At 51.1% G+C, this 17,520-nt stretch overlaps 2 protein-coding genes across 3 annotated transcripts in view; both read left to right on the top strand.

Moving 5' to 3' along the window:
* The window catches only part of Mrpl10 (mitochondrial ribosomal protein L10), a 10,496-nt gene extending 5,243 nt beyond the window's left edge, over window positions 1-5,253 (top strand). Inside the window, exons 3-5 of the mRNA XM_008838257.3 lie at window positions 2,940-3,104; window positions 3,354-3,498; window positions 4,284-5,253. Of these exons, the coding sequence (XP_008836479.1) occupies window positions 2,940-3,104; window positions 3,354-3,498; window positions 4,284-4,540 (567 nt within the window). The 3' untranslated portion in view covers window positions 4,541-5,253. The remainder of the gene's footprint in view (window positions 1-2,939; window positions 3,105-3,353; window positions 3,499-4,283) is intronic.
* Window positions 5,254-6,567: 1,314 nt separating this feature from the next.
* The window catches only part of Osbpl7 (oxysterol binding protein like 7), an 18,169-nt gene continuing 7,216 nt past the window's right edge, over window positions 6,568-17,520 (top strand). The window contains exons 1-16 of one of the 2 annotated variants that reach the window (XM_029566039.1): window positions 6,568-7,131; window positions 8,429-8,583; window positions 8,690-8,815; window positions 8,973-9,026; window positions 9,994-10,107; window positions 10,446-10,541; window positions 10,658-10,775; window positions 11,365-11,468; window positions 11,743-11,835; window positions 11,919-12,051; window positions 12,140-12,234; window positions 12,420-12,515; window positions 13,536-13,673; window positions 14,189-14,282; window positions 15,166-15,413; window positions 15,599-15,736. In XM_029566039.1, the coding sequence (XP_029421899.1) occupies window positions 8,509-8,583; window positions 8,690-8,815; window positions 8,973-9,026; window positions 9,994-10,107; window positions 10,446-10,541; window positions 10,658-10,775; window positions 11,365-11,468; window positions 11,743-11,835; window positions 11,919-12,051; window positions 12,140-12,234; window positions 12,420-12,515; window positions 13,536-13,673; window positions 14,189-14,282; window positions 15,166-15,413; window positions 15,599-15,736 (1,722 nt within the window). In that variant the 5' untranslated portion in view covers window positions 6,568-7,131; window positions 8,429-8,508. The remainder of the gene's footprint in view (window positions 7,132-8,428; window positions 8,584-8,689; window positions 8,816-8,972; window positions 9,027-9,993; window positions 10,108-10,445; window positions 10,542-10,657; window positions 10,776-11,364; window positions 11,469-11,742; window positions 11,836-11,918; window positions 12,052-12,139; window positions 12,235-12,419; window positions 12,516-13,535; window positions 13,674-14,188; window positions 14,283-15,165; window positions 15,414-15,598; window positions 15,737-17,520) is intronic. The other variant, XM_008838252.3, reaches the window with a different exon arrangement.

Genomic DNA, 17,520 nt, shown 5'->3' with positions numbered 1-17,520 from the left:
GGCGACAGGGGGACCCTTGTTCAAAAAAACCAAAAAAAAAAAAAAAAACCACACAAAAAAAAGAACAGGAAAGCCAAGGGCATGGCTTTAGTGGGGTGGGGGTGGGGGTGGAGATGGAGAGTGGGAGAGGAGAAGAAAAAGGAGACAAACCAGATGTTAGGTGGTCTTCTTTATCTTTGAAGAATCTCACCATTGACTTCTGTCATCCCTTCCCTCACTATTTGACACCCAAACTAAATCCGGCAGGCTGCAGTAGCTGAATGCTTTCTCTTAGGCAGAAGATAGCTAAGTCCTTAGTGACCACAGCTACAACCAGGAGAACCACTGTAAAACTCTCATTCTCTACTGTTATTTCTGGTCTGTTTCCCTTTTTCTTTTCAAGACAGGGTCTCTTTATATAGCCCAGGCTAGCCTTGAACTCACTATGTAGGTCAGCCTGATCTTGAACTGGCCTCCCAAGTGCTGGGATTACAAGTATGTGCCACTGTGCCCAGTTGTTTATTTTTATTTTTTTGGTCTTTTTGAGACAGGGTCTCCCTGTAGCCCCAGCTGGCCTGGAACTTACTATGTAGACCAGGCTAGCCTTGAACTCACAGAGATCCACCACCCCCGGCTTCCCGCTTCTTTTTTTTTTTTTTTTTTTTTTTTTTTGTCTTTTTTTGAGACAGGATCTCCCAGTAGCCCCAGTTGGCCTTGAACTCACTGTGTAGACCAGGCTGGCCCTGAACTCACAGATCACCTGCCTCCACCTCCCAAGTGCTGGAATTAAAGGCGTGTACCACCATGCCTGGCTTCAGCTTCTTTTTTTTGAGATAGGGTCTAAAGATGACCCTGTGTATTGCCTGCATATGTGTAAGTGCACCCATGTCGTGCACTGCCCACAGAGGTCAGAAAAAGATGTCAGATCCCCTGGAACTAGAGCTACAGGTGATTGTTAACCACCATGTGGGTGCTGGGAATAGAACTGGGGTCCTCTGCAAGAGCAGTCAGTACTCTTAACTAGCCCCCTGAATTCTTAATTGAATTTGATTGTAATTACTCTGGATATAAATAGAAACGTGCTTGGTGGGTGGGTACTACATTGGACAAGGCAGATCTAGAGCCTACAGTTGACATAATAGTGTGTCTCGTATTTTAACTTATGTGTAGTGATGTTTTCATGGAATTCTGCAAAGAGCACCTTGATCTTCTTCTAGTCAATTGTTTAAATAAATTTTAGAATCTTTGCTTTAGGGAAAAATCTCTAAAACAGTGTTTATAGAGAACTATCCATAGATTATTATTATCATTATTGTTTGTTTGTGTGTGTGACGTATACATGCACGTGGCAGTCAGAGGACAATTCTATGAAGTCATTTCTCTCCTTCCACCTTTACATGAGTTCTGGGTCTCAGACTCAGGTCACCAGGTTGGCCTGGCAAGTGCCTTTACCCCCTGAGTCATCATGCCATCCCTGAGTCTAGTGTTCATCTATGAGAAAAAAATGCTTTAAGAAGATGAAGTCTTGGACTGGCAAGATGACTCAGCTGATAAAGGAGCCTGCTACCAGGTCTGATGACCCAAGTCCAATCCCTGAAACCCACATGGTGCAAAAAGACAGCCAGCTCCCCTAAGTTGTCCTCTGTACTTGCACACTGTGGCAAGTAAGCAAAATGTTCTAAAAAAGGAAAGAAAAGAAAGAAAATGAAGTCTTGTTCTGTGAAAATACGTGTTTTAAGCCAACATTGCATAAAGAATGATCTCCTTCCTTCCTTCATCCTCCCCTCCCCCCGCCCTTGTTCTTTCTTCTGTTTCCTTCCGGAGCTAGGGATTGAACATAGGATCTCAGGCGTGCTAAGGACAAACTCATCACTATGCTGTATCCCCAACCCTATCGTTAATATTATTTATTTTTTATTGTGTGTGTGTATTTGCACACATGTGCTTGGGCATGCCATGACCCATGTGTGGAGGTCAGAAAGGCAGCTAGCAGGTATTGGTTCTCTTTCTACCCTGTGGGTCCTGGGGATTGAACTCAGGCCATCAGGCTTGGTGGCAAGCGCCTTTATGCACTGAGCCTGAGCCATTTCACCAGCCCTGCCCCATCATATATTTATAATTGGAAAAATGACTCACCATTAGTATGGTATCAGGTTGATAACTGAGTGATTTTGTGTGCGTGTTACTGGGGATTGAACCTACTTTGTTACATGTGGGAGGCAAGTAAGTGCTCTACCACAGAGCTCTAGCCTCAGCTTTTTTTTTTTTTTTTCTTTTTTTAATATAATTTTTTAAAAAATATTTTATTTTTTAATTCCATGTGTATGAGTGTATTGTCTGCATGTATGTGAATGCACCCGTGTTGTGCAGTGCCGCAGAGGACAGAAGAGGGCTTCAAATTCCCCTGGAACTGGAGTTAAGGACGGTTCGTAGCCGCCATGGTGGTGCTGGGAATCGAACCAGGGTCCTCTGCAAGAGCAGTCTGTGCTCTTAACCACTGAGCCATCTCTCTAGCCCCTTTAATTTACTTTCTATCTTGAGATAGTCTCACTAAGTTTTGAAGCTTATTCTTGAACTCATGCTGTAGCTCATGTAGGCCTTGAACTTTTGATCCTCCTGCTTTAGCCTCTGAGTAGCTAGAATTATAGACTTCCATTACCACACCCTATAAGTGAAATAATTTTTGTTAAGTAGTGTTGACCAGGGCCACCTGCTGACATGTTTGAAGAGCCAGCCCTCAGGTTTGCAGACTCTGTTCTGAAAACTGCTGTTCTCTAGTGGAAGTGGAAAGGCCATGGCAGGAGGTGTTGCACATTTGTAGGAATCCGGCCCAGCTTCCCCACCCATTCTCCAGTCTCTTGCACATTCTGGCATCACTGACCACCCCAGTGCCTATGTGGAAGGGAGGGGAGAGTACAAGAGACCCTCACATCCTCTCAACCATCCCTTCCTGCCTGCAGGAGTCAGGCCTCATCCGGCTCCTGCGTCGGGAGATTGAAGCAGTTTTCAGGGACAACCGAATGATAGCTGTCTGCCAGAATGTGGCCATGAGTGCAGAGGACAAGCTTCTTATGCGCCACCAGCTGCGGAAACACAAGATCTTGGTGAAGGTCTTCCCCAACCAGGTAGGCTCACCCTACCCCCAAGCCTGTCTTCATCCCATGCTGAATGGACCCAGGCTCTGTTCCTTCTGAAGGGTACTTCTGACTGCTTTCCTAGTCAGCCCAGACAAGCTGCCCTAGTTTAGTGCCTAAACTGGGTAGGAGCTTAGGGGACCCTTGGGTTGTACCTTCAGCCTGATGCAGCCTGTGACCAAGGTGTGTGGCTTTTCCCTCCTCTTGGCCCCCATCAGCCATTCTTTCCTGCCATCCCAGGTCCTGAAGCCTTTTCTAGAGGATTCTAAGTACCAAAACCTGCTGCCCCTTTTTGTGGGGCACAACCTGCTGCTGGTCAGTGAAGAACCCAAAGTCAAGGAAATGGTGCGGATCTTAAAGGGTGTGCCTTTCCTACCACTGCTAGGTGAGTAAGCAGCCCTTCTAGTTAGGGCTGGGACGAAGTCCATTGGGTGCCACGGAGCCTCCCATGAATGAGTCACTCAGTACTTGTGCTGACTCACTGCCCCATGTCACTTCTGCACTCAAGGAAAGATTAGGGGAGATAGGGGTGTCCTTTGGGTGAGGGGAGGGGCCATCAAACACATTGAGTAACTATCAGGTAGTGAATGCTGATATTTAAAACAGTATCCCTTGGGTAGCAAGATGGCTCAGCAGGTAAAGATGTCTGGGGGACTTACTCTATAGAGGACACTGCCTGTGACCCCAGAAAATTCAGATTTCATAGGAACCTAGATTTGTAAGAGTCTGTCTTACACTCCAGGATTTTTTTTCCCTCAGTATTTCTATTGCAAAATACACTATCTTTCCAGTTTGTAAGAGTACAGTGGTGTTAGACACACCTGCAATGCTGTACAGCCATCACCCCCATCCATTACCATCATTTTGTGTCCGTACCATTCAGACAATTGCTCCCTATTTCTTCCCTTTACTCCAGGATTCTGTCCTCAAAGAAGTTTGGGAACCATTGTCTTTAGGGAGTTTGGGACCAGATGGATGTTTTATGGAAGTTTTCAGGGAAAAGAGGAGAGGGGATCAATTCCCAGCAGTGAGTGTGGGATGAGGCACAGTGTAACCCTGATTCTAGGGCAGGCTGGGAGGGAGAAAGCCAGTGGAGAGCAGATTCTTGGCTTGGCTGCTGCTTCCAAAAGGGCTTCTGCAGGGAGCCCAGCTGACCCTGTGTTCTTCCAGGTGGCTGCATTGATGACACCATCCTCAGCAGACAGGGCTTCATCAACTACGCCAAGCTGCCCAGCCTGGCCCTGCTGCAGGGGGAGCTGGTAGGAGGGCTTACGCTCCTCATGGCCCAGACCTGCTCCCTTCTTCAGCACCAACCTGTCCAGCTGACTGCCCTGTTAGATGAGCGTGTCAGACAGCAACATGAGGGAGACTCTGCCGGGTCAACTGGTGGGAAGCCAGGTCCTCCTGACCCTGCTCCGGATTCCTAGCTGACCTGTTTTACCCAGCTCTGCCCATAAATACTCTCTGCCTCTGTTGTCTGTGCTGTTGGTCACTCAGAGATCTGGAAGAATTTGAAGTGGGGGAGTGACATGTGTGACATGGCTTCAATTCCTGATGACCTCCTGAGGGGACAGGCCACTTGAAGATGCAGAGAAATTCCGTTTTCCAAGGAGTGCTGTCCATTATTTTTACTTTCGTTAACCACTCTCTTTGTCCTTAGTTGCCCCAACATGGAATCTGATAGGAATGGCCTCAGTTCTCAGAACAAGACAGAGGATGAAGATTGTCCTGTCCCAGCCTCCCTGTCCACTGTCCCTGCTCTGTTTTCCCAACCTTTCCCCTCAGTGATACATCCTGCCATGATGGACCAGTTGGGGAACTATGCTGTGAATGGCATCCACTGAGCCATGTGCCAAACTGTGCCAAACAGTACGGATGTTGACTCTTTTACCACGCTGTCCACAGAACAGGGAAGGGAGAGAAGTTTGAAGCCCTGGATAAGGCTGTGCAGTTAGTAGGTGGCAGAATAAGAGCTTTTGTTTCAAAGCACTGAATCTCCACACTGGAACTTCTTCATTGTTATCCAGCAGTGGGTCTAGGTGGACTCGGATGTTAATGCTCTGCCCTTGGGGTATGCTAGATTGTGGAAGGGATGGGAACACTGCTTTGTGATTAAATAAAATGTATTTTATGGACTCTTCTTCTTTTTGAGGGGGGGGAGTCTTTTTGAGACAGGGTCTCTCTGTAGCCCCAGCTGGCCTGGAACCCACTATGTAGACCAGGCTGGTCTTGAATTCACAGAGATCTGTCTGCCACTGCCTCCCAAGTGCTGGGACTACACACCCAGCCTGGACTTATTCTTTCCAAAGTTATTCTCTGGGTTACCTCAAGTTATCCGTAAACTGCTCACTTCCCTTCCTAGAAAATCTTCTTCCATAGGACCTGTCCTCACAGATAGCATGTCTTCATGCTCTTCTTTCCCACAGCCACTGATAGCTGTGCCCAGTAGCACAAACAACATCTGGGGGGAGAAGGGAGGGCTAGGATTCTCTGTTAATGAGAGCCCCCAAGGGCTGTAACAAGTCTCCCCCAAGTCTTGGGAAACCAGCACTGCCTAATGAAGGAGGTAAGATGCTTAGCTTGTGGCCTGCCATTGTCCTTGGCTGGAACACATCCTAGGTGGCTCCAGGGTGAATGGAGAGTGACTTCTCAGCATTCCTTCCCAGACTTGGAGCAATGCCTCAATATCCTTAGTCCTGGACAGACACTGGAAAATCTGCTGCAGCTATCCTGTGGCCTGGGCCTGGACCAACTTCCCACAGTACCCAAATCTGTGCAGATGCCCTGGGATGCTCAATCACTAGGAAGTGAATTAAAAGGCCCTTGAGGGATGCCAGAGCCTTTCTACCTAGTGCTGCTTGGTGGCTCTCCGGCCTCCAGAACCCCAACTAGTGCTGACCACAGCACCCCTCCTCTCCTGGGAGGCTAGAACCATGCTGAGGTTCTGAATGGAATCAGGACAGCAGGTATCTGAGATGCTGAAGTCCTTGGGAGTCTGACTCATGAATTCTGTGTGGGGAAAAGGTAGAGCAGAGGAGTGGCCCACATCATTCCTGGGGCCATAGAAGAATCTCACCAGCATCCTTCACCTGCTGGTGCCTGAGGCTCCACCATTTTAAAAAAGACATTTCTTTCCAGAAAACTGCTTTCTTGTACTTCACTCTGTCATTCTGTGCACATCCATTTGAATGAGTTTTAGATCTTTTTCAAGAGCTGACTTTTAGTAAATGAATTACAGTGCTCCAGCAATGGGTAAAGGTGTTTCAGAGGTTCAGGGGAGGGACTCCAAGATGGTTTTCCTTTTTAATAACTCTTCCATACCTGCTCCCAACCCAGACAGATTCGGTGCTCTGGGTTTTTAACCCCACTATGGCACTGACTTATCCCATGGTCAGGCCTGGTAGGGCATTGCTACCCTCTGGGGCTTTAGTTGTCCCTTTTGCCTCTAGTGCCCTGCTGACTAAGCTACTGGCACCATTCATTGTGTCCCAGTGGGGTGGGTGAGTACCTGTCTGTCCCTCCTCCTCAACCTGATATCTTTGCTGGTCCAAATTTTGCAGTCTATTTCAGATGTAAAATGAGAGGCTGGGTGAGTAAGGAAATGGCCTTGGGTGCTCCCTGGGGTCAAGGCCATGCAAGACAATAAATCCTTTACCTTCTTTGGCTTGAGGCCAGCAGCTTCTCAGTCCTCTAATCCATTTCCAACGATGTGATGCGTGGTGGGGACTGTGCCCCTCCATTCCCAAGTCGCTTGGTTCCACACAGCCCTTAGTCCTCCCGGGAGCAGGGGGGCAGAGCTGAGCGGCAGCCCGGAGGTTGGCGGGAGGAGACGACGGGGGAGGGGCAGGTGGGGAGATCCGGCTGGAGGGGAGGCTCTGTCTTCTTCCTTCCTGGTTCCTGCTGCAGCTGCTGCCACTGCTCAGCTCTGTGGTGAGGAGGTAGCTAGTGACTCGGAGACGGTGACTCAGAGGCGTAGCAGCGTGTAGACCAAGGAGCACTGGCGTCCATGGACCCTGGGGTAAGGGGGCTCGATCATATCACCTGACGCTCCTGAGGAGGGCTTCCTCCCCTGCAGAGTTGGTGGGTCTGCTTGTCAGGTGACGGGGCTGGGAATGGAGGTGACTGGGGGACACCCACCTGGCTCATCTCCACCTCTCCTTCCTACTGGCAGGCACCTCCCACCTCTGCTGCCTGCAAGTAGCGAGGGGCCAGGGTCCCAATGGCCAGGGCAAGGGCACAGAAATATACAGACAACAGAAGAGTTTGGGAACTTTCAATGACTGAATGCAGGAGTTTCCCCTTGGGTCAGCCTCTTGCAGCCTGGGCGCCTCTGTCTTGACCTCCCGACCACCCTTACACCGCCACATCCCTGTCTCCTCTGTGCCTCAACTCCTCAGGTGCTAGCTGCAGAAGATATGAGCTGCTTCCCCAGCCTCAGGGCAACCTTGCCCCTCCAGTCCCCTGCCCCTTACACACACACACACACACACACACACACACACACACACACACACACACACACACACAGACTTATGCATTATTGATCTGGTGGAGCCAGGATGGCCAGGGCCTGTGCTAAAGGCGCCTGTGGGCACTGTTACGGGACCTGGGCGGACCTCAGCATGTTCTTGGCCACCCCTTCCCGCCCACAGTGTCTCAACCAGCCAGTGTCCCACTCCTTCTAGGTGGGTGGTGCTTCTCAGGAGTGGAGAGAACTGGAATGGTAGAAAGGGGCTCACGGCCTTTGCAGGGAGGAGGGTCCCAAGTGGGAATCCTAGGGGTGAGTTTGATGGAAGGAGGCATGGGAAAACAGGGCTGGCCCCGGACAGAAAATGGGAGTCCAAGAACTAGCAGATAGATCGGGTCCAGTTGGAAGTTTTAGGGGTGCGCTGCAGGATGTTTGTGGCATGAGTTGCCAAGCCATGCAGGTAGGCAGAGAGCTCCTGGAGAAAAAGGCAGCTGGACTGAGGAACTCTGGCCTACCCAGTCTCTGAGTCCCTCTGCCTCTTCCTGGCTCTTCCCTCTTCCCTCCCCAGCCTTATCTCTGACCCCCCAGGGGATCCTCCCAAGGAAGCACTGAGTGTTTGCAATAGTCCTAGGGTGTGTGTCCAAGGTGAATCACACTATCTCCTGGGCACATTTTGCCAGCAGTGGCCACAGTGGAAGGGGTGGGTGTTGCCCAGGCCCAGGCTGCCATCAGGACATACTGGGGAGTGGGACAGCAGGTGTATGGAGGATGTGTATCCTGGTGAGGAGTGACCAGAGGTGGGAAATGTGATAGCACAGTTGTGCTCATGGGTCTCTCTTGCTTCAAGGGCCCCCTCAGGACCAGGTGACATTCTTCCCCTTGCACCCTGCTCTATCCTCCTCATCAAGGAGTGGACTCTCCTTCCTCATGGACTTCCAAGAGAGAGACACTCCCTCCCTGACTGAGAGCACTCAGTCTTCAAAGCCAAGCAGTACCCAACAGGTCTGAGTGGAAAAGTGGTGATGGGTGGGCCTAGCTTGGGTTCCAGGGGGATGAGATGAGGTAGTGGGCTCACCAACTGCTGCCCTTCCTCTACCCTGGACTGTAGGCCTCTGAGCTGTGGGAGGTGGTGGAGGAGCCTCGGGGCAGGCTGGGAGCAGAAGGCATCATGCCTGAGAGACAGGAAGGCCACCTGCTCAAGAAGAGGAAGTGGCCTCTTAAGGGCTGGCACAAGGTAGGGGGTGTGGGGGCGGGGCAGGGGAGGAGCCATGAGAGGGAGGCTGCTGGACAGCCCTAGCACTTGTGTGGAGAAGAAAAAAGTATTGTTTGCTCTCTTCCCACCCCCTGTCTTTTCGGCTGCCTGGTCCTGTCCATCCTGGGCAACATCACAGAGGTACTTTGTGCTTGAGGATGGGATCCTTCACTATGCCACCACCCGACAAGATGTGAGTTAGGGCCCTGGCTTGGCAGTGTGGGAGGAGTTTACCCCAAATGTTTTGAGCAGGCAGGGGAAATCTGGAATCAACCAGAGCAGGGTCTGAATCGCAGGTCCAACTTTCAGCAACCTCTGGGCAAGTTATAGTTGGCCTTCTGTATTCTCAGGTTCCACATCCGCAGATTCAACCAACTGCAGATTAAATATAAACAACTATTCCCATAGCATCACATAGTATTATTTATTGGATGTCATCTAGACATGGCTAAAGGGCACAGAGGATATATATATATATATAGGTTGTGTACAAATACTGCACTTTAAGCCGGGTGTGGTAGTACACACCTTTAATCCTAGCACTTGGGAGGCAGAAGCAGGTGGATCTCTGTGAGTTCAAGGCCAGCCTGGTCTACAAAACAAGTTCTAGGTCAGCTGGGGCTACAGGGAGACCTTGTCTCAAAAAGAACAAGAACAAAAATCCAAATAGTGTATCTTTTAATATTAGACTTGAGCATTTGTGCATTTCGATATCTTTAGTGGTTCCTGGAACTGTTCCCCCAAGGATACCAAAGGACAACTGTGCTTTCCTGGTTTTCAGCCTTTACCTGCTAGCAGGGTGAGGGGGGCGTACCTAGCCATGTAGAGTTATCTGATGTCTGGTATAAACTAAGTGCTCAAGAAATGAGAGCTTTATTACCCTTGTCCTAGTGCTAGGAGCCAAAAACAAGGCTAGACTTCCATGTTCCTTTCAGGAGGTTTTCCTTCTCCACTATGTTTGGTGACTTCTCAGACCTTTGGATGTGGTTAGACATAGTGTAGTATTCTGTGAATGGGAGTAACTGACAAGCCCCTTCATATATGACTTGGATCTAAGGGTACCTCGCTCTTGAGTCTTCAGTGCCCTCAAGGAGATTGTGACTCTATAGTCCTTGGAGTCTAAAACAAGACTCTTGTCCCCCACCAACCCTCTATGCCAGATCACCAAAGGGAAGCTTCATGGCTCCATTGATGTCAGACTGTCAGTCATGTCCATCAACAAAAAGGCCCAGCGCATTGACCTTGACACAGAAGACAACATCTACCACCTCAAGGTGACATCCCTGGTAGTAGGGAGTGTTCTAACATCACTAGCCTGGCAGAGGCACAGGCATAGGGGCTGGGGGTCTGTGGGGCTCAAGGTCTTCTCTGAGTTTGACGTTAAGAAAGTTTCCATTGTGTGAAACAGCCAGGAATCTGCCTTGTTACATGAACAGATGCAGAGCTAGGGGCTCTGATACTTGGGATGTCATACTCTGCCTGTCTGCAAGGGAGCTTTGCACAAGTTGGGTGCTATAGGGAAAGACCCTGCTTGCCTGGGAATCAGAGACCCAACTTTCTGCTCCTGGAAAGCAGTCCTTCCCCTTCATGTCTCTCTCCCTCCTTTTTGCAGATCAAATCCCAGGACCTGTTCCAAAGCTGGGTGACCCAGCTGCGTGCCCACCGGTTGGCTCAGCGCCTAGATATGCCCAGTGCCACTCATCGGAAGGTAAGATGGGTCCAGGAGTGTGGGCAGATGAAAAGGCAATACAGGGATGGAAGCTGGGGGGGACTGAGGCCAGGAAGCTGGGCACCATTCTCCCTGACGCTTGGCTCACTCCACAGGTTCCTGGTACCCAGCTTCTAACAGCGGGTGGCGCCTCAGCCTTACCTGGAGTTGGACCTCGAGAGAAGGTGTCATCCTGGCTGAGGGACAGTGATGGGCTAGACCGCTGCTCTCATGGTGAGAGTCTCTGGCCCAGGTCCCATGCTGTCAGATCTAGATGGCCACAGCAGGAAGGGGAAATGTTACCTTCATCCCTGCCACAGAGAACCCCCTTCTGCTGGGGGAGGCTGCCTCTGCTTCCAAGATGATCAAATCTTAGTGGACTCTGCCCTGAGGAACCCTCACTTACAGAAGATGGTAGGGCTCATACCCTAGGCACATTGTGGGCACGAGTCCAGCTTGATGCCAGTACAGTAAGATTCCTGAGTAGTGGCAGAGAAAGGCTGTGCCCTAGAATTGTGTTCCTGCAGTAGAAGACCAGAGAAGGTAGGGCACATGGGTAAGGAGTGACGATGAGAGCACCCAGCCTGTGCACAGACAGAAGTGAGCAGTAGTCTGTGGACAGGGCGGAGATGGATAGCTGACCCTCAAGAAACCAGAAGAGGACCTACCAGAGGACAGCTTTGAGCTCCTGAACAGGAATGGGGAGTAGTGTCAGGCTGTCCCTAGCTACCAGCCATGTCTTAGAGGATGAAGGAAGAGAGGGGATAAGCTAGGGACCCCAGCACCACTGAGAGAGCTATGCCCTCCTTCCTTTCTCCCTTAGCACTCTCTGAATGCCAGGGTAAGCTCCAGGAACTACACAGACTCCTGCAGAGCCTGGAGTCCCTACACAGAATCCCTTCGGCCCCTGTGATCCCCACACACCAGGTAAGGGCCAGGGGAAGGGGCAGGGGCTGCTCAGGACCCCTTATCTCTCCATCACTTCCTGGAATAGGCCCTCCTGCCTCTGCATCACCTGCAGAGCCACACACCTGCCTAGCTGCCTTTTCCTGTGTCCAGTGGCCTCTTCACTGCCTCTCTGCTCCCTCCTTTTGCCCGAGGGCCTGCCAGCATGTCACACCCTTGTACATGGGTGATCTGTGCTCTTCCCCATGGCTACTCCCCACCCTGTGAGTGAAACTGCTCCTTCTCAACTTTCCAGGCCTCAGTGACAACCGAGAGACCCAAGAAGGGGAAACGAACCAGCCGCATATGGTGCACACAGGGTTTTGCCAAGGATGATACCATTGGACGGGTGAGGTGGGGTGTGAACCCGAAGTGGCAGGGGCATGATGTCCTGAAGGAAGCTGTCCCTTTACCCTTTCTTTTCACCAATAGGTTGGTCGTCTCCATGGCTCTGTTCCCAACCTGTCTCGCTACCTGGAGTCTCGGGATTCTTCAGGTCCCCGTGGGCTTCCACCTCCAGACTATGCCCATTTACAGCGCAGTTTTTGGGCCCTAGCCCAGAAGGGTGAGTACACGCTGGGTGGTGGCTAGGACTGGATCCAAGGGGTCAGGAAGAAGTAAGGGGTCTGATGGCTCTGTCCTGTCCCTGGCAGTGCACAACTCCCTTAGCAGTGTCCTGGCTGCCCTCACCATAGAACGGGATCGACTGAGAGACCTACACCAGGGTTCAGAACTGTCAAGGATGGGGGTGAGCCTCAGGGGCCAGGGCAGCTGGTCAGAGGGAGGACTTGAGGATGAGGACTACAGGTCCCACAACAGGTCTGCACCAGGGCTTTGGGGTTGACAGAGGTTGTCCTTGGGGTGGTGGTGGGGGGGTGGCAGATAGGGAGGACCTCACCTTCCTGCACCTAGTCCCCAAACTCTCTGCCTTAGGTCTCTGAGGCCCCAGATGGGCAGCAGCGCCTCCACTCACTGTCCATCTCCTCAGACACCACTGCAGACTCCTTCAGTTCCCTCAACCCGGAGGAGGTGAGGAGCCAGCATGGGCTGTGGTGGCCATTTCCCCAATGCGTTCTTGCCCAGAAAATATGGGGGCTGGGGTGGGAGACAGGGTTGGTTTTTAATCTAGAAACAGGTTGTACCTACTCCCTCTGAGGGGTAGGAGGGATCCAGCTTCTCTTTCACATGTCACACAGCTCTCTTGATTAATTCTTACAGCTGCAGAGAGGATGCATGTGCTGTTTTGTTTTGTTTGCAGTGCTGGGGCTTGAACCTAGAGTCTTACTCATACTAGACAAGTAGTCTACCACTGAGCCACATCTCCAGCCCCTGAGAGCTCTGACTCTTAATTCAGAGGCCATGAAGCAGGGGTTCTTACCCTCTACCAGGCATGTCCAACTGTTTAATATTACAATATGACATTGTCTCTGTTGATTTTGAGACTATGTAGCCCCAGCTGGCTTGGAACTCACAGAGATCCTCCTGCCTCTGCCTCCTAAATGCTGGGATTAAAGGTGTGCATCACCACACCTGGCACAACAGGACTTTGTCCTTTACAAAGTTTATAATCAAGAACCATAGCCAAAAAATATTGCAAACAAACAAAATCATAATGCTTTAAGTAAGTTTACAATTTTGTGTGATATTCATAGTTATTCTTGACTACATGTAGCTACCCTAAAACTAAAACTCAAAGAATCTAACCAGTGGGCTTATGCTCCCACACTTGTAGTCAGATTGAATCAGGGTCTGAATGTGGCACCCCTGCATGCCAGCTTTACGTCCTGAGCCTCAGGGTTCTATTCCGAAACTCACCTCTCCATGGGGTGAATGGGTCAATACAGGAAAGGGTATGGAGCCAGGCCCCTTTGGTGCCCAGTGTTGACGGCACCTACTGCCTCCTCTCAGTTATTTCCCTATACCTTGACCTCTCTCCTCAGCTACTTCTGTTGGGCAGGAGTCAGGCTCAGTGAAAATACCTGGTAGGGGGCACATAGAGCTTCCTTCCCCAGTGGCCTCTGAGGCCTCACACCCATCTGGTTCCCACAGCAAGAAGCTCTGTACATGAAAGGCCGAGAGTTGACCCCCCAGATGTCCCAGAGCAGTGTGCTGTCCCTTGCTGATTCCCATACAGAGTTCTTCGATGCCTGCGAGGTTCTGCTTTCTGCCAGCTCTTCAGAGAATGAGGTGAGGGAGGAGGAAGCCAGAGGGGAGGGACCTGGGGAAGATTCAGGGGCATCCAGAGAGACTAGACTCTTCAGATTCCTTTCTTGTCTCCTCAGCAGCTGCCTCTAGGAACACACACACATCTGTTGGATTTGTGTGATTCTGTCCCAAAACCTCTGCTTGGAGACTCATCTCCCAGCTTGACTTGTTTTACCCAGTTGTGTCCTCTGAAACTGCGTCCTCAAGTCCAGCGCTTGTCATCTTCCCATGACCCCGTTTCAGCATTAGTGCTCCCTCCACCACATCTCCCCAAACCCAGTAGCTCTCAACTTCCTTTCTGTTTGTGTCCTGCCAAGTTCCCAAGTTCTTTCTAGCAGGCCTATCTGGGTAGTATCTTAGGGCTCACAGCCCTCCTCCTCTAATATTTTCTCTTCCCATCAAAGGGCTAGCTGATCATATTCTGGCCAGGTCCTGGGCACTGCCCAGATGCCTGGAGGAAGCTCATTTCACTCCTCCCATTATCTGTCCCTACCCAGGGCTCAGAGGAAGAGGAGTCATGCACCAGTGAGATCACTACCAGCCTGTCTGAGGAGGTGCTGGACCTCAGGGGAGCTGAGTGCTGTCAGAAAGGTGCCAGTGGGCAAGTGGGCAGTGGGACAAGGGTGTGTCTGTATGTGTCTGTGTGTGTGTGTATAGAGAAGCTGTTCACCCATGGCCCAGGTCCCATGTAGAGGCAGTTCCTTGTGACAGGTGGGCTAATGGCTTTGGGTACTGATCCCAGAGTTGACCTTGGAACCATGCACAGGAGACCATTTTGGGAGCAGCTGAGGGTGAGGGATAGACCAGACTGGGAATTGGTGCTGGCTTTTGTTGCAACAAGCTGGGAGGGCTTTTATAGGGCATGGGAGACAGTTCCACTTAGGCACATTTTGGCTGAGTAGCTTTGGGCCTATCATTTTACTTTTTTGGAGTCTATGTCCTCTTCTATAAAAAGGACTGAGGGCTGGAGTTGTGACTCAGTTGGTAGAGCACTTGCCTAGCATGCACAAATGCCTGGGTTTGATCCCTAACACTGCATAAACTGGTGGTGCAGGCCTATAATCCCAGCACTTGGGAGGTGGAGGCAGAAGGATCAAGGTCATTCTCAGCTATATAGTGAGTTTAAGTTCCAGGCCAGCCTGGGCTACATGAGACCCTTTTCCCCCCAGAAAGTGGGAAAGAGAGTGAAAATCTGCATTCTAGCATCTATTCTGTTCATAAGGGACAGAGGCAAGTGTGGGACCCAGGCCCCGCTGCTGAACACTTGTGCCTGGCAGTGGTTTTCACCCCTGCTGCCCACCTAAATCTCCAGGAGCTCATCAGCAGTCATCCCAGTCACCTCCCACAGTGGGCAGGGCTTGAATGCCTCAGGCTGTCAGGAGGCTGCCCCATTGCCGAATGACCTGTGGGCCTGGCATATCTGGAATAGCAGGGACGAGGGAGAGGGAGAGTGACATGGCTGGGGTTGGCCCAGGGGGGTGTGTTCCAGGGAGAGCTGTAGGGCCTCCTCGCCGCCGCTGCCTGCCAGCTGCCAGCGGACCCGGGACTGACGTGAGCCTGTGGAACATACTGCGCAACAACATCGGCAAAGACCTGTCCAAGGTGTCGATGCCGGTGCAGCTCAACGAGCCTCTCAACACCTTGCAGCGACTCTGTGAGGAGCTGGAATACAGCAGCCTCCTGGACCAGGCCAGCCGCATGGCCGACCCCTGCGAGCGCATGGTACCTGCCCAGGGCCACCCATTCCTCCTCGGTGCTCTGTCTCCCCAAATCCTGGATGCATGGGTTCTTGCTGTCAAAGTTCCTCATCAAAACCCTTGACTCTGCATGTGGTGGGCTGGTGTCTCCTGTCCCCGGCTTCTTCTCAGCTCCCTGACCCTGTGACCTCCTCCCCCGCCTTCCCACAGGTGTACATAGCAGCCTTTGCTGTCTCCGCCTACTCCTCTACGTACCACCGAGCAGGCTGCAAGCCCTTCAACCCGGTCCTGGGTGAGACCTACGAGTGTGAGCGGCCTGACCGGGGCTTCCGGTTCATCAGTGAGCAGGTGTGGGCCCCAAGGTGGGAGGGCTGTTTTCTGTGCTAGGGTAGGGGAAGACCTGGGCTTCCAGAAAGTGGGCCAGTGGGATCAGGGCTTGGAGAACAGGGAGGGGTGGTCCTGTGCCGGGGACTGAGGCACATGGTGATGGGGTAGGGCTCTGCTCCAAGGAGTTCTGCCCTCCATGTGAGAGGCAAGTGAAACAGGCCTCAAGGAGATCCTGGAAATGACACCCTAAAGTGTGATGTAGAGGGTGACATTGAGCTAGATCTTGAAGGATGAATTGGAGTGAGTCTATTAAGGAGCTGGGAGATGCATAGGTTTCGGATGTGTGAAGGATCAGGGGAACATGTTCAGGGAGGTTAGCGATGGGGCTGAAAGAGGGAAGGCTAAGCCCCTGAGACCTGTAGGTGAAGGTGAAGTGTCCTAGGGTTTTTGTTTTTAAATCCTGAAGGCAGTGGGAGGCATGGGGGATTGGAAGCAGATGTGACGTGCTCGTAGTTGCACTCTGTACAGAACACTAGGGCAGTGGTGTGCACCGGGTGGTGGAGGCCATTAACAGGCTATTAAAGTCATTGGCCTAAGAGCTTAGGGCTGAGGACAACCTGTACTTAGCCTGCAGCATGCTGAAATCAAAAGCTTTGTATTGCTACCTTTGACAGAACTCAGCAGCCAGTTGGCTAGAAAGGCACATGGGCGGGGCCCTGTGCTAGACACCATGGTCCATGGTGGGGTGAAGGGCTCTGCTCCATGGAGCTGCCAGCTCCATGTGGGCAGTAGACTGGAACAGGTCTAGAGAGGAGTCTGGCAGTGTTGGAGAATAGGGAGGTGGCTGGTGAGCTGGGTAGAAAGGCTGGGGTAACTTTTGTTTCTAGTTTCCTGTCTCTAAGGGAGTTAGTACATGTGTGGAGGTGCCAGTTAGCAAGATGGAGAGTGGAAGAGAAAAAAGAAGTTAGTGGAACTTGTTGTCCACAGAGGTGGGACTTCCTCAGGGAGAGGTCATGTTGGCTCTGAAGCCAGTGGATTTGGAGCTGGGAAGAGGCCTCAGGTCATTGAGTCCCCAGTTTAGAAGGTAGGAGAAGTCAGGACTCCTGTGGGGTGTGTCAGAAGGGAAGGTGTTCCATGGGACCTGTGAAGTCAGTGGCTTCTTGAGTGAAGGACAGAAGGACAGGGTATAGAGCATGTAAGAGGTGTGTCCAACTGGTGGCCCACGGGCCCAAGACAGCTCTGAATGCAGCCTCGCTTATTTGTAGATAACAAATCATATTGTCACACCAAAAGATTGGACACGCCGGTCGTGGTGGCGCACGCCTTTAATCCCAGCACTTGGGAGGCAGATCTCTGTGAGTTCGAGGCCAGCCTGGTCTACATAGTGAGTTCCAGGACAGCTGGGGCTACAGGGAGACCCTGTCTCCAAAAGACCAAAAAAAAAAAAAAAAAATACAACCCAAAAGAAAAAGATTGGACACGCTGATAGAATGAAAGCTAAGAAACAATAACAATAAAAACTAGGGAAAGCATCATTAAGGTGGCTCAACAGGTAAGGGTGCTTGCCACTAAACCTGATGACCTGAGTTTGATCCCCATGACCCACACGATGGAAGGAAAGAGCCAACTCTTGCCAAGTTGTTCTCTGACCTTCATATGCATGCCATGGTGAGCATATGTGCACACAAATACACACACATACAATAAATGAATAGATTTATATATATATATATATATATATATATATATATATATATAAAATATATATATATAGAGAGACAATATTGTAGCCCCCGCGCGCCCGG

This window comes from Nannospalax galili, unplaced genomic scaffold (genome assembly GCF_000622305.1).
Source record: "Nannospalax galili isolate Female #2095 unplaced genomic scaffold, S.galili_v1.0 scaffold95, whole genome shotgun sequence".
Classification (NCBI taxonomy): domain Eukaryota; kingdom Metazoa; phylum Chordata; class Mammalia; order Rodentia; family Spalacidae; genus Nannospalax; species Nannospalax galili.
This window is presented reverse-complemented; position numbering and strand designations above follow the sequence as displayed.